The 16363-nt window shown below is 38.9% G+C and overlaps 1 protein-coding gene and 1 non-coding gene across 3 annotated transcripts in view; both read right to left on the reverse strand.

The window, feature by feature from the left end:
- Positions 1 to 16363, reverse strand: part of CHMP3 (charged multivesicular body protein 3) — a 55103-nt gene that overhangs the window by 5867 nt on the left and 32873 nt on the right. The window contains exon 4 of one of the 2 annotated variants that reach the window (XM_055243617.2): positions 990 to 1111. In XM_055243617.2, coding sequence (XP_055099592.2) covers positions 990 to 1111 — 122 coding nt within the window. The remainder of the gene's footprint in view (positions 1 to 989; positions 1112 to 16363) is intronic. The other variant, XM_055243618.2, reaches the window with a different exon arrangement.
- LOC129463278 (U6 spliceosomal RNA) lies at positions 5754 to 5858 on the reverse strand. Its single transcript, XR_008651082.1, has one exon. It is a non-coding gene; the product is annotated as a U6 spliceosomal RNA (small nuclear RNA).

Below are 16363 nucleotides of genomic sequence, written 5' to 3' on the forward strand. Positions count from 1 at the left end.
TTCCTTACTGCTACTGCCCAAGAGTTCTCATTCAAACAACCTGGGCCCTGGGCTTTCTATGTTGTTTTTCTGCAATTTTCTTTTCCAGCCCCTCTCTCCCATGCCCTAAACCCTGTACATAATTCAAGTTCATAAATGAAATTCCCTGAGAGGAAGGGAGGTGATTTCTATGCACAGCCTCTATACAAGAATTTGAGGTGTACACTCTTGGTTGTCAGCCACAGGTCTGAAGCATGAAACAGCATCTGTGTGAGGGACCTCCCATCCTCATTTCCTCTGTGACAACTCACGTGATAAGGTCAGACCAGTGCCCCAACTCCAGATCTTCACTTACAACCAAGGTGACCGTAGGGAAACTACCTGATGACCCAAAGGCTCAGTTTCTATGTAAAACGAGGACAAAAATCCCTACCTCTCAAGATGGCTAGAAGAACGGACTAGGAGATAGGACAGTATGTGGCTGCCGGGGCTCGGCAGCAATGTCTTCTTTATCCCTGTCTTTGTCTGAAGGCCACGAGTACAGGTCCTTGCCAGACCCTGATCCTGGGGGTGGCAGGTATTTACGCACCTTCTATTTGATTCTCAGTCTCTCCTTTTTTAGTTTAAAACAGGGATCAGCAAACTACAGCTGTTGCAGGCCAAATACGGTCTCTGCCTGTTTTTGTAAATCAAGTTTCTTTCCATCTCCTTGCCTATGTTGGACCCTGCAAACTTTATTTCCTTGATCCCTAAATGGTTGCTCCTTGGATCCCCCACCTCCTCTAGAGCTCTGGGTAGACTTTTGCTTCTTCTACAGAACACTCTGGCAATCTGACCCAGCCTCTGCTGTGCTGAGCTCAAATGGTTTCAATCAATGTTAACAGCTACTCCTTAAAATTATCTAGCAGGTGTAGTCTGTTCCTCCCACCCACCCTCATCTCTAGCCCCCTGCTACTTGTTTAGAATGGCTCGGGGGTTTGGAAAGGAAAGCAGGGCTAGCCCCAAGTCACCTTCATCATTTCTTTGGACAACTCCCTCATGGTGGCCTGAATCTCTGGAATCTTCACAAGACTTTGCATGGCCTTCATCACTTCTGTGCTCTTCTGCAGGGAACCAGCCACTCGCAAGACCGCTGAAAGAGAATGTGTACAGTCAGGAGTGTTCAACAGGATGGAATAAAGAGAGACAGCCAAATTATGAGCCATTCCAATAAATGACAGCAGTAGCAGATGGACTCCCAAAGTTATCTGTGTGCCTTTAAATTAATTACTGTGCTAGTTGACCAAGAGACTTTCCTAAATTGTATGCTATCTGGGTTACTACTGATGTGAATTCAGTGAGCATGCACACCACATGACCAATCTGGAGAGTGGCCTGAAGCCACTCTTGACTTTTAGGAAAGGAAGCCAGCTTGGAGTAACTGTGACACCCAGGAAAATCACAAATGGGAGAAAGAGCTGCAGACCTTCTAAAGGCCACACTAGGAAAGAGAAGGCTTCAGGACCCAAGCAGAGCTCCCCACACACCAGCCTATGAACAGTGTCTGTTCAGTACAGAGCCAGCTTATCACTGGTCCTCAGAAAAATGAGAGAAACTAGGACAGGTACAGTGAATATGTGTATGTGTGTCACTGTGAGGTGGTTCCTTACTAGAGAAAAACCTTCTGTAGTCTGAGATTGTATGCCTACTGCAATCTTCTTTATAAGAAATCATGGTAGTATCAAAAGATCATTGCCCCACCCTCAATGTCTTTAACATGTCAAAGAGTTGGCAACCATCTAAACCTGTTTTGGAATTTCATGAGACTTGAAGTTCTGAGAGCTGTCATATACAAGCTGTTCCCTAAAACTGGCACACAGACTTCCTCCTGGCTAAACCAGGAGTCACTACAGGTTTACCTCTGGTGGAATCCAGACCCTAGGAAGCTTTCACATCTAAGGGAAAACAAGAGTGACCAGAGAAATGCCTGTCTGACATTTATAGCACTGTGATTTTTCTAAAGGAGTAAGGGAGTTTGCTAGTTGCAGAGAACACTTCATTTCTCTTAACACTGAAATGGGAAAATAAAATATTTATTAATATTAGTAGAATGACAGAGGAAGTGCCAAGAATCTGTGAGGCTGAAATAAGCAATAAATTACATATGCCATTAAAATGATATAAAAAGTTATAGAATGTTAAAAATTACTATTGATTATATAAAGATGGGAAGAAAAGGGTAAAAATAAAGCAAATTCCATCCAGTTTTGTTTATAAAGCCTGATGTCTACATGAGCCTGTAGTTGTATTATTATAATTTGCATCCTGATACATCCTTATACATATTATAAGTTGTATTATTATTTGCATCCTGAGTCTGTAACCCAGAGAGAGTACCTGAACATGGTATGTGTTCAATAAACATTTTTGGGCTGAATTAGTGAAAATAAGTAAACAGATGGGAGACATGGAAAAAACTGTGACTAGAGAAGTATTTAAACACTGAATCATATGTATTTTGAAAAAGGTATAAATTTCTGATTATTAGAAGGTACAAGGAAGAGTCAATGTTGTAGGAAAAAGGGGACACAAAAATAAACTTAGAAATAAAACTTATTACAAAAACACTCAAGTTGATAATCAAAATGGATTAGGTAAGTGGATTTTTAAAAGGCCAGACTAATTGTATGTTGTACACTTGAAACTCAAGACAAAGGTGGTTGCTATGGTTTGAATATGTCCCCTCCAAAATTCAGGTGTTGCCACTGTGATAGTATTAAGAGGTGGGGTTTTTAAGAGGTGATTAGGCCATGAGGTTCCACCTTCCTGAATGGATTAGGTGCCCTTAGAAAAGGGCCTGCAGGAGGCAGTTCGTTCTCCCTTGCCCTTCCTCCTGCCATATGAGAACACAGATGCCTACCCTCTAGCAAATGCAGTCCTCACCAGACAACCAACCCTGCCAGCACCTTGATCTTGAACTTCCCAGACTCCAGAACTGCATAAAATAAAATTCTACTCTGAATAAATTACTCAGTCTCAGGTATTCTGCTATAGCAGCACAAAAGAAACTAAGACAGGTATTAAAAAAATGTATTTCCTATGTTACAAAAGGAAAGACGAAAAAAGAAGGTGTGGCAGGTAAAAATTATTTCATAATAAAAATAGCCACACCTTCAAAAGAATGAGAAGGCAAGCCCCAAGCTGCAGGAAAATATTTGCAAAAGACATATCTGATAAAGGACTGCTATCCACAACATACAAAGAACTCTTAAAACTCAATAATGAGAAAATAACTGAACTTAAAAATGGGCAAAAGACCTGAACAGCTAACTCACCAACATGATATATTAATATAAATGGCAAGTAAGCATATGAAAAGACATTCAACATCTTATGTCATTTGGGGACTGTAAATTAAAACAATGAGATACCACTAAAAACCCCTTAGAATGGCCCAATCCAGACCACTGACAATGCCAAATGCTGGCGAGAATGTGCAGCAACAGGAACTCTCATTCATTACTGATGGGAATGCAAAATGGTACAGCCACTTTGGAAGACAAAGCCAGACACACACCTACCATATGATCCAGCAAGTGTGCTCCTTGGTATTTATCATAATGAATTAAAAATATGTCCACAGAAAAACCTGCACACAGATGTCTTATAGCAGCTTTATTCATAACTGCCAAAACTTGTCAGAAACCAAGATGTCTTTCAGCAGGTGTATGGATAAACAAACTGGTACGTCCAGACAATGGAATATTATCCAGTACTAAAAATAAATGAGCTTTCAAGCCATGAAAAGACAAGGAAGAAACTTAAATGCATATTACTAAGTGAAAGAAGCCAGTCTGAAAAGGCTACATATTGTATGATTCCAACTATATGACATTCTAAGAAAGGCAAAACTATGGAGACAGTAATAAAATCAATGGTTGCCAAGAGTTTGTAGGGAAAAAAGATGAATGAACAGAGCACAGAGAATTTTAGGGCAGTGAAACTATTTTGTATGATACTATAATTGTGGATATCATTATACATGTGTCCAAACCCATTGAATGTACAACACCAAGAGTGAATCCTAATGTAAACTATGGACTCTGGGTGATAATGACATGTAAATAGAGGTTTACTGATTGTGACAAATGTACCACTCTCGTGTGGAATGTTGATAGTGATTGAGGCTATGCAAGTGAGGGCAGGGGTACATGGATCTTCTGTACTTTCTATTCAATTTTGCTGTGAACCTAAAACTGCTCAAAAAATAAGTTTACTAAAAAATAAAAACAACTATACCCTGAAGGTAAAATCAAGAGTAATAGAAGGGCCGTCTGTATTCAAGATTGCCATTTGTATGATGAGACTGGAAGGACTCCATTGCAGCAACACCTGGCATCAGGCATTCCCTCCAGAATCTACAAAACTAACCTGCCAGAGAGCCGTTGGGCTTTTTTCCTGCCTGATTGTTTTAGTGCACATATGAATTAGACTAGAGATAACTGGGTTTGAACCCCAGCTCCGCCATTTCCTCACTGTCATCTTCAGCAAGCTGAATTGTTTTCCTTATTTGTGAAGGTTGAATGAGATCACATATGTCAAAGAGCTTTGTAAACTCTCACACACATACAAATATAAAGTGCTACTGCTAAAGCAGTTTATAAATACATCTTAAGAATGTCCCAGATGAGTGATAGTTGGTTAGGATGCATGACCACACCTTGGTGTGCTGCTGGTCAGCTCCTGACTCTGAGAAAGCACTGATGGAAAGGCCCATGTCCCTCCCATGTACAAGATAACCAGCTCGAAGCGGGGACAGGCAATGAGAGGTAAAAGAGGCCTAGTTCCAACAACTCTGCTCTAATATAAGCCACGGTGGTCAAGTTTTCCGTTATTTGCTGCTGAACATATTCCTTAGTTAATACAACAAAAGAAAGCAAAAATATCCATTATATTTTATGAAGTGTATGTAACATTAATTCTAAAGTCTGAACAAAACTCTAATCATAGAGTTGCTAGATAGCATTCTAATGAACTCACGTGCTATTTAAAGTACTAAAACTGTCCTCAAATAGATTGTACAAACCCATTAAGACCAAAGTGGATTCACATTCAATAGGCAAGGGTGGCTTTATCTTAAAATACCACATTCAAAAGCCAAGAACACACATTATATACTAAAATATAAATGGCATCAGGGTAGTGACTGCGTCCCACCGTGTTAACAATATGTTGAATGCACAGAATGCAATCAACAAATAGGTGCTGAATGAATAAATGAATCAATCTATAAACAAAGCATTATTTAATGGTAGAAAGTCCCAGAAAGCATGTGTTAGACTGAAACAGAAATTCCTATCTAAAATCTTCAAAAGACCAGAGCATTCAAAGTATCCTTATATATTTAATTAAAATGCCAAATTTCCTGCTTAAAAATGGTTAAAATGGCAAATTTTCTTACGCATATTTTACTATAAAACCTCCCCCACATCCCCCAGAAAAGGTTAAAATTCTACAGAAAACATTACTAAGTCAGTAATGTAAAAGCTAGTTGACCACATTTAAAACAAAGATCAAAGTTACACAGAGAGGAATATGAAATAAACTGGGCAGCATTTCACTGGTCACAGCTCTTTTAGTTGAAATGCCTTCCCCACCCCAGGCCTGTCTGCAGATCTCTCTGGGTTCAGGCTCTCTCCAACTTCAGGGTCTCTCCACATGGTCCTCCCTCAGTGTGGAGTGCCAGTCCCACTGACAGCTCCATACTGTAGAGGCTTGGTGGACAAAGTTAAAAAAAAAAAATGGAATGCTTCAGAAGTTTGTATTTATCCTTGTGCAGGGCCACATTAATCTTCTCAGTATTGTTCCAATTTTAGTATATGTGCTGCCCAAGAGAACACTAGATTTCTTTTTTTTTTGAGAAAGTCTCGCTCTGTTGCCCAGCTAGAGTGCAGTGGCGTGATCTCGGCCCACTGCAAACTCTGCCTCCCGGGTTCTAAGCGATTCTCCTGCCTCAGCCTCCTAAGTAGCTGGGATTATAGGTGTGTGCCACCATGCCAGCTAATTTTGTATTTTTAGTAGAAGCAGGGTTTCACTATGTTGGCCAGGCTGGTCTCGAACTCCTGACCTCAGGTGATCCACCCGCCTCAGCCTCCCAAAGTGCTAGGATTACAGGCGTAAGCCACTGCACCCAGCCACTAGATTCCTTTTATTTGGAGGACAACTCACTATTTTATTCCCAGTGCCTAGCACTGTGCCTGACACAGCCAACAATCAAATATTTGTTGAAAAAAACAATAAATGAATTTAAAACTGAGGTGGTTTTATAAAGACTCAAGTGCTCCTACGTAGAATGAAAGATTTAGTATTGGGTCAGAAGTATGTTTTCTCTTTTCTTTTTTGTATTGATCATTAAAATTCCAGAACATTTCTTTATTTAAAAAAAATTTTTGGCTGGGCACGGTGGCTCACCCCTGTAATCCCAATACTTTGGGAGGCTGACGTCGGTGGATCACGAGGTCAGGAGATCCAGGCCAACATGGTGAAACCCTGTCTCCACTAAAAAATACAAAATCAGCTGGGTGTGGTGGCGCGCGCCTGTAATCCCAGCTACTCAGGAGGCTGAGGTAGGAAAATCACTTCAACCTGGGAGGCAGAGACTGCAGTGAGCCGAGATCGCACCACTGCACTCCAGCCTGGCGACAGAGCAAGACTCCGTCTCAAAAAAAAAAAAAAAAAAAAAAAGAGAAAAAGAAAAATTCATATGGCAAAAAGCGGGGAGAAGGAAATAGAAGTTCATTCTCCCAGTGTTTTAAATTATAGACAGAACATTCACATACTGGTGACAAAAAGCAACTGATGTAGGAAAAGAAATTAAAAACCAGAAATAAAAAAGGGTTCACTTTTAAACATTTCATCAAAGAGAATTTTGAAGAAAAGTAGAAAAGTATCATTTCACCAAAGAGGAGATATGGGTGGCAAATAAGCACATGAAAAAATTAGCCATTATGGAAATGCAAAGTAAAACCACAATCAGCACCATACACCTATCAGAATGCCTAAAATAAAAAATAGTGACAACAACAAATGTTGGAGAAGATGCAGAAAAACAGGATCACTCATACATTGGCTGGTGGGAATTTACACCTGTACACTTTTATAGCAGCTTTATTCATAATAGCCAACAACTGGAAGCAACTGAGAAGTCCTACAATGGGTGAATGGTTAAATAAACTGGTATAACCATATAATGGAATACCACTCAGCAATAAAAAGAAATGAACTATGGATACATGTAAACACTTGAGTTAATTTCCATAGAAGTATGCTGAGTGAAAAAAGCCAATCCCAAGAAGTTACATAACTACATAATTCCATTTATACAACATTCTTAAAATAACAAAATTAAAGAAATGGAGAATTAGTGGCTGCTAAGGAGAAGGTGGAGATGGGAGGAAAGTAGGTGTGGCTATACAAGGGCAACATGACGGATTCTTGTATTGATGGAAATGTTCTGTAGTTTGATTGCATCGATGCCAATATCCTGATTGTGAGATTGTACTCTGGTTTTGCAAGATGTTACCATCGGGGGAAACTAGGTGAAGGGTACACAGAATCTCTCTGTATTATTTCTTGCAAATACAGGTGTACTACATGTATGTGAGTCTACTATTTTCTAAAAACACAAACCTTAATTTAAAAAAACATTAAAGCATATAAAAATAAAGTAATATTACATTCCCACACCTGATACAAATGAAAAAAGGATATATGCATAAAACAATTTCTGCTATAAATATGATCACATTGTAGTATCAACAACTAAAGCTGGAAGCAAAATAACTAAAAAATTAGTTTCATGGCCGGGAGCGGTGGCTCGTGCCTATAATCCCAGCACTTTGGGAGACTGAGGAGGGCAGATCATGAGGTCAGGAGATTGAGACCATCCTGGCTAACACAGTGAAACTCCTTCTCTACTAAAAATACAAAAAATTAGCTGGGTGTGGTGATGGGCACCTGTAGTCCCAGCTACTCGGGAGGCTGAGGCAGGAGAATGGCATGATCCCGGGAGGTGGAGCTTGCAGTGAGCCAAGATCATGCCACTGCACTCCAGCCTGGGAGACAGAGTGAGACTCTGTCTCAAAAAAAAAAAAAAAAAAAAAAAATTAGTTTCATAATCAGTAGATGTGGAACCCAGTGAAAATATTCTGAAAAGAATCTGGACACCAATAATGAAAGCAACAAAAACAGAGAACTCTCTCTACCTATCACAGGCTCTCATGGGAATTACAGTTAAATTTTTAAAAAATTAGCAAATAAAAATAGGGCCAGGCATAGTGGCTCACACCTGTAATCCCAGCACTTTGAGAGGCCCAGGCAAGCGGATCACTTGAGCACAGGAGACCGAGACCAGCCTGGGCAACATGGTGAAACCCCATCTCTACAAAAAACTAGCTGGGTGAGGTGGCTTGTGCTTGTAGTCCCAGCTACCCAGGAGGCTGAGGTGGGAGGATCACCTAAGCCACGGAGGTTGAGGCTATGAGAGCCATGATCACACCACTGCACTCCTGACTGGGCAACAGACCCTATCTCAAAAATAAAATGAAGTAAAAATATTGACACACTAGACCAACAGTGTGGGTTTTAAAAGCCAACTTAAAACCGGCATTTACAAACACAATGAATCAGATTATAAGAAAATATGAAATCTTATGACATTTCACAATAATGACAAATGAAAGCTCAGAGAAGGGATATTAAAAACATTTGAGCCTCAAAAGTAAAAATCCCTTGAGAGTAAGACAACTTTTCCTTGTAACAAGGTTAAGAAAAAAAAAAAAAACAGTTAAAAGGTACATCATGATTTCCAAAAAAACCTCTAACACATAATAATAATGAACAGAAAGATAAAAATTATAAGAAAAAGGAGATAGTACAAACATTCTATAATATGGTGAACCAAAACCAAAAGGATGTCATAAAAGAATATCAAAACCATGTACATTTCAGAAACTTTAAAAATTTAAAGTCACATTTATTTATGACTTACATGCCTCCACTTGAAAAAAAATAACTTGAAGCAGTTTATTAAAAAGATGTATATGGCAGATACAATAAAATAAAAAAAGCTCAAGTGTGAGTTGATTCCATAAATGTGGGCTGGAGTATCTCAACAACCACACTATTGACAGTTTGGGCTGGGTAATTCTTTTGTTGGAGGCAGCTGTTTTATGCATTCTAGGGTGTTTAGCAGCAGCCTTGGTTTCTGCCCACTAGATGCCAGTAGCAGCACCCCTTTTCCTCCTAGTTGTGACAACCAAAAATGGCCCCAAATACTGCCAAATGTCCCCCATGGGGCAAAAATGCCCCCAGTTGAGAATCAGTGGCCTAGGCTAATAAAAGCTACTGCAACTGAGATTAAGTTTAGCTGTGAGTATCTCAACAGCTAAAATATGAAAGTTAATCATGTTTTGGGTTGTAGGACACTCACTGGTAAAAGCAACACTGTTTCACTGGGAAAGACTTTTTTTCAGGCTAAGTTCTAAGATAAATTTATTCTATGGCTTTTAATATTAAGGAATATTAAAGTATATAATCTTTATTGACTGCACCACTAATTGTATAGAAGTTATAGAAATAATCTCCATGTGGCTGTTTCTCATCCACCATAAAAAAGCAAAGGAGGGCCGGGCGTGGTGGCTCACGCCTATAATCCCAGCACTTTGGGAGGCCGAGGCAGGTGGATCACCTGAGGTCAGAAGTTCAAGACCAGGCTCGTCAACATGGTGAAACCCCATCTCTACTAAATATACAAAAATTAGCCAGGCATGGTGGTGGGCACCTGTAATCCCAGCTACTTGGGAGGCTGGGTAACTTGAACCTAGGAGGCGGAGGTGTCAGTGAGCCGAGATTGTGCCATTGCGCTCCAGCCTGGGCAACAAGAGCAAAACTTCATCTCCAAAAAAAAAAAAAAAAAAAAAAAGCAAAGGAATACTATGAAAACAGCTCAGCAAAGGCATTTCTGTGGGAAGAAACTGGAGAACAGAAAAGGGTTTCTGAGGATCCAGCTTGCTAACAGGAATTGGACTTCCAAATTCTAGAGGGAAGACTGCCTCGTGTCACTCTCACTTAATGCCAATGATGTGTTTTTATATGGTATTTACAGAGTATAAAATAAACATTCATATGAGTATATGAGTATAACGAAAATAAACATTCATACAGAGTATAAAATAAACATTCATATGAATAACAACTAAAATATGAAACAATCAATTTGTGAGGAAGGTAGATGATTTTCACTCCCTTTAAAAATTTCACTTAATGTTGTATTTTGTTTATGCAGGGGAAAATATTTCATTTGAAAAAGACAATTATGCACTGTAGAATTTAAATCTGTAAAAGTTTTGGAGTGGAAAACTTAAAACCCTTGAATAAACACCATCATGAACAACACATGACACAGATATGTATTTATTTTAGAAGATTACTTATTATTCAGCAAGCCTTAAAGAAACTGAATTTTAATCTTATATATGCTAGATCACAATTTAATATTAAATGCAAAATTTGTTTATTTAATGGCTCAAATTTGTAGACCTGAGTAATAAATGTGTGTGGTACATATAAAATGACACAATGTTAGACTAACGAAAGCAAACTGCAGGACAGTTCATATAGCACTTGAATAGTAGTTCTCAGTGGGTAAGGGGGGCTGAGGCCAAGACAAAGAAATTGGTGAACAATTACTTTTATTTTATATATTTCTGTAGCATTTTTAAAACAATGTCAATATTAGTCCATTCTCACACTGCTATAAAGACATACCTGAGACTGGGTTGTTTATAAAGAAAAGAGGTTTAATCAGCTCACAGTTCTGTGGGCTGTACAGGCTTCTGCTTCTGGGGAGGCCTCAGGAAACTTACAACCATGGTAGAAGGCAAAGGGGAAGCAGGCACATCTTCACATGGCCGGCAAAAGACAGAGAGAGAGAGAGAGAGATGGGGAGGTGCTATACACTTTCAAACAACTAGATCATGAGAATTCTATCATGAGACACCACTAGGGGGATGGTGCTAAACCATCAGAAACCATCCCCATGATCCAATCACCTCCCACCAGGACCACCTCCAACACTCAGGATCACAATTCAACATGAGATTTAGGTGCAGACACAGAGCCAAATCATATCAAAGTCTGTAACACTTAAGTTAAAAATACTAGAAAAGTCTTTAAAAATGTGTTTTGATTCAACAAATTGGTTTAAATTTCACAAACGTTATGCTTGACCCCAAAGATCCATACCTTGCAAACTCATTTTCAGGTACTCTAATCAAAGCACAGAACAAAACAAAACAAAAGGACAAAGGTAGCTAGGTGGATGTACTATCCTACCTGGGCCTCCCTTTTATTGCATGGCCTGTCCCTCTAGACTCACTGTCATCACTATATAAGAGCTTGGAGCTCTCATGCATCTCTGCCACTCAGAATCCCACGATAGCTCAGCACTCACACCTGCCCCACTGCTTTAATGGTAAAATATACATAACATAAAATACATTATTTTAACCCAAAATTATACATAACATAAAATTTGTAATTTTTATCAATTTTTAAGAGTATAGTTAAGTGGCAGTAGGTACATTCATTCACATTTTTGTGTAACCATCACCACCGTCCATCTCCAGAACTTTTCTCATCTTCCCAAACTGAACCTCTGTACCATCACTCAATCAATCCCCATTTCCCCTTACCCTTGGCAACCAACACTCTACTTTCTGCCTCTACATTTGAGAATTCAAGGTACATCATATAAGTGGAATCACGTAGTATTCATCCTTTTTTGAGGTGCTCATTTCACTTAGCATAATGCCTTCAAGATTCATCCATATTGTTGTAGCATAAGTCAGAATTTCCTCCCTTTTTAAGGCTGAATAATATTCTATTATACAGACATATCACATTTTGTTTACCCATTCATCTGTCAATGGACACTTGGGTTGCTTCTACCTTTTGGCTATTGTGAATGCTGCTGCTATGAACACTGGCATCCAAATACCTATTTGAGTCCCTGCCTTCCATTCTTTCAGGTATATCCCAAAAGTGGAATAGCTGGAGCATATGGTAATTCTATTTCCTGCCCCACCTTTGAACCTCTCCCTTAACCCTCTATTCCAATCAAAACACACTCATCATCTGTCTTACACTGCAAGGAGCTGCTGTCAGAAAGCTGTCACCTGGAAAGCACCTAATCATGACAATGTATTAATAGGTGACAAGGCTGAATAGATTACCCCTCCCCAGAGGCATCTGCATTTTAATAGGGGAACATCTGAAGAAAGAGGAATGACTTTGTCAAATCTTGGCTTTTCAACGCAGCAACAGGCTAGGGGTGGGATGGGGCCATAGAAAGATGACAAAGACATCTCAGGAACTTTGGTTACACTTAGTTTCCTCTTTTTCCACTCCCAAAATGTAGCCTTTTCCTTCCTGCCTTGTCCCAAGTTCTATCCTAGTACCTACTCTGCTGTATTTAATCTCCCAACAAGCAACATTCCACTATAAACCAACACGACAACCCTATCTAGGAATCCTTCCTGCCAGCAAAAGCTTCGGCGCTGCAGAAGCCAGGTGAACCAAATAGCCACTGATTTCCTGGGGCTAGTCTGGTCAGCCCAAGTGAAGACTCCTCTCTTAGACCTGTTCCTCTCCCTGTGTTTCCAGTGTCTGTTAATGGCCCTGCAGTCTCTTTCCAGGCTCAAAGGCTCAGAGCATCTCAGCCTTGTTTATACCTTCACTCTGCACCTGTTCTTGTGTCTTCTACTCCATTCTCACTAGACTAACCTATTCCATTCCCCTACTCCACTCCATTACCTCTTAGGTCCCACTGCCTCCAATCACACTGCACTGTCCCTCCCTGCACCTGTGCTCTGTGCTTATAATGTGCTAAAGCTTTCAAATGTCTACAGAATAATTTAAATTCCTAAGCCTGATATCTCAGAACTCTGACTCCAACTTACCTTTCCAGTCTCACCTCCCACTGCTCCCCTTCATGCATTCCTGTCAAACTGTTTCCTGAACATAGCCTGAAATATTTCAACTGTGCCTTTGTATACCTAATCCCTCTAAACTCAGATGCTGCCCTGATTCTCCCCAAAATGCTTTTCCTCTTAACTCCCATTGCACTTTATCTGCATTGCTACAGCACGTCTTATTTTGAACTTGTCTTTGAGAAGCATTGCTCTCCTAACAGCTGTAAAAATTGTCATCTTCACCTCCTTGCCCATCCTCTCCAGCTATCCCTCCCACTTGCTCGGTACCCAACCTCCCAGACCTTCCTTCTGTGTCTGGAATGCACAGTTCTTTTTGGCCCCAGGGCCTTCGCACATGCTAGCCATCCAAGTTGGCACACCGCTTCCCACACCCCCACAAACTTAATAGTTCATCTTCTTTCAGGATTCATCAGTGCCTGAAAGGAGCCATCCCTGATTCTACATTTCTCTTTTACGTTCTCCTAGTGCATATCACAGTTTGTAATTATAAATATCCATTTGATTATTAAATTTATTATTTTTAGTTTTTATTATATTTCTTCAATCATCTGCAATTTACCCCATACCTAGAGGACAGTGATTGTGCCTGTAATATTCACGATTTTAACCCCAGTGCCCAACAGTATGCCTAGCACATAATAAGGCTAAAAGAGATATTTATTAAATGAATTAACATTTTGGTTTTTGTAGCTCAGTCTATATGCCTGAAAAGACGAGGGAGGGCAGGTACTCAGAACGCCTATACTTAAATCTAGCTTCCCCTACCCTCCTCCCTTCCACTCTCTCCTCTGCCTCCCTCCCTCCCACCTCTTTCTTTAAAAAGAGAAGTGGGATAGGAAAGAAGAGGATGATTGGGAGAGGTAGTTCTGAGAAACAATACATGGAACGTAAGAAAATTTCAAAAAGACAACTGTCATTAACAAAAGACAATACTGCACCAACGAGGAAGAACAGAATGATTTTTTTAAAAATAAGAAACGGAGAACTCTTTCTTGAAAATTAAAGTTAAGATCGCCAAAATAAAGAATTCATGAGAAAAAATGGAAAATAAAGTTGAGGAAATTTTGCAGAAAGTAGATTACACAGACAAAATTGATCATGACAATGATGATAATATTTAGAACCTATATATACAGAAATTACTATGCCAGGCAATGAAGTGAGCCTCACAACCTGCTTATGAGGAAGGTACTATTATTATCCTCAAAATGGAACACGGGAAAGGTAAGACAATTAAAGGAACAGTCTGAGAAATCCAATAACTAAGACTGTTTGCTTTCAGAAAGAAACAGAAAATACAGTGCAAAGGCAATGTACATGCACACATCCAAGCACTGTAGGATACAAGTCCCCAGGACTGAAAGGATGCACCAAGGAATAGAAGGATACAACGCTTTTCTCTTAGAAATCCATATGTAAATACTTATAGATGAAATTACAGTTGGTCCTCCATATCTGTGGGTTCAGCGTTTGTAAATTCAACCAACCAAAGACAACAAAATATTCAATATCAAAAATATTCAACAACAACAAAAATGAAAGGCTGTGTCTGTACCAAACACCTATAAGCTTTTTGTCATTATTCCCTAAACAATATAGTATAACTATTATTTACATAGCATTTGCATTGTATTAGGTATTATATAATTAATCTAGAGGTTAAAGTATACAGGAGGATATGTGTAGGTTATATGCAAATACTACCTCATTTTATATAAGGGACTTGGGCATCCACAAATTTTGCTATCTGTGGGGATCCTGGAACCAATCCCCTGTGGACACTGAGGGATAAATGTATATGGATTCCCAGAGGAAAATATAGGGACTAGGTGGGATGAATATAAATTAAGTAAAATCAGCGAAGAGTTGACAATTGTTTAAGCTGGGTGATAGGTACATAGAGATTCATCTGGGTATTCACTCTGCTTTTGCATATGCTTAAAATTTCCATAATAAGAAGTTAAAGAGAAAACAATACAGGATGATTCAAACAATCCAACTTCTCTCCTCAGAAGTAAACCTTTTTCAGACCTCTGTTTATCCATTTATCATTTATTTACACACCTACACAAACACATCCTCTATTTACTTATTTACAGAGTGCTATCATCCTATATATACTGTTCTGCAACTTGCTTTCTTATTAAATGATGCATCATTAACATCTTTCTATAGCTGAATACTATGCTGAAACTTGAATAAATCATAATTTACTGATTCAGTCCTCCACTGAGGAAAAATAAAATGTTAACAGTTCCCCTGTTACCAATAACTTTCTGTTGTTGGCTTTAATTATGTGTATTTTACTAATTGGGTAAAAATGCCCAATGCCTATAATTGTACAATTATAAAACTATTTCAAAAACAAAATTAAACACAAAAAACTTCAAAATCAATAAAATTCACATTAACAACATAAATCTCATGTGATACTTTGCTGAACTAAAACACCACTTATAATGTGGGTTACGCTACAGGTAAAATACTTGAGAACTATGCATATATATGTACTGTTCTCATCTATCTGTCTGGTGACTCCTTTCCCGCTTTTCTCCATTAAGACTACTGAGTGAGCCGAGATGGCACCACTGCACTCCAGCCTGGGCGACAGTGTGAGAACTCACCTCAAAAAAAAAAAAAAACTACTTAAAATCCTTACATCAGATGGGATTCCCTCGGCAAGGACATTTACACAGTTTTGCTCTTTTCACACTGGATTGCCACAGTGAAATTTGACACTAAACCTCATAAACAAAAATGCAAATGGGGGATTGAAGTCTCATGAAATTCATCAATTATAATGTAACCCAGAGTATACATATGTTTAATTTTTTAATGATGCCAAAAATTAAAATAAAAAAAATTCTCATAGTAGAAAGACTGGAAGAAGAGAAAGTGGTGGGAGAAGGAAAATCAAGATTTTTTTTATATCAATTTTGAGATACCCCTTAAGACATCTGAGCGGAGATGCCAATTACGCACTTAAGAGATAAAGTCAGCCCTGAAGATAAAACTCAATGGCATTTAAAGGCATGGGGTTAGATAAGATCAACTACTGGGAGTAAAGATGGAAAGGAACAGAGGATCTAGAATAGAGTCCTCGAGCACCTTAACATTCAGAGGCCAAAAAGCAAATACTTTACTTTTCAATTCTGGTAAAGCTACAGTATATATGAAATGAACAACTTAACATATTGTTATGGGTGTACATTTAAACGATAGGCTCTTATGTGCAGTGCACAGGGGAGCTTTTGTTATGTATACTGCTGAAGGTGTATGATAAAAGAGTTTTTTCCATGCAGACTAATGATTACTTACTATGACGATAACTGGCTGAAAAGGTATTTTGGAAT

Source organism: Symphalangus syndactylus, chromosome 14 (assembly GCF_028878055.3).
Source record: "Symphalangus syndactylus isolate Jambi chromosome 14, NHGRI_mSymSyn1-v2.1_pri, whole genome shotgun sequence".
Taxonomy (NCBI): Eukaryota; Metazoa; Chordata; class Mammalia; order Primates; family Hylobatidae; genus Symphalangus; species Symphalangus syndactylus.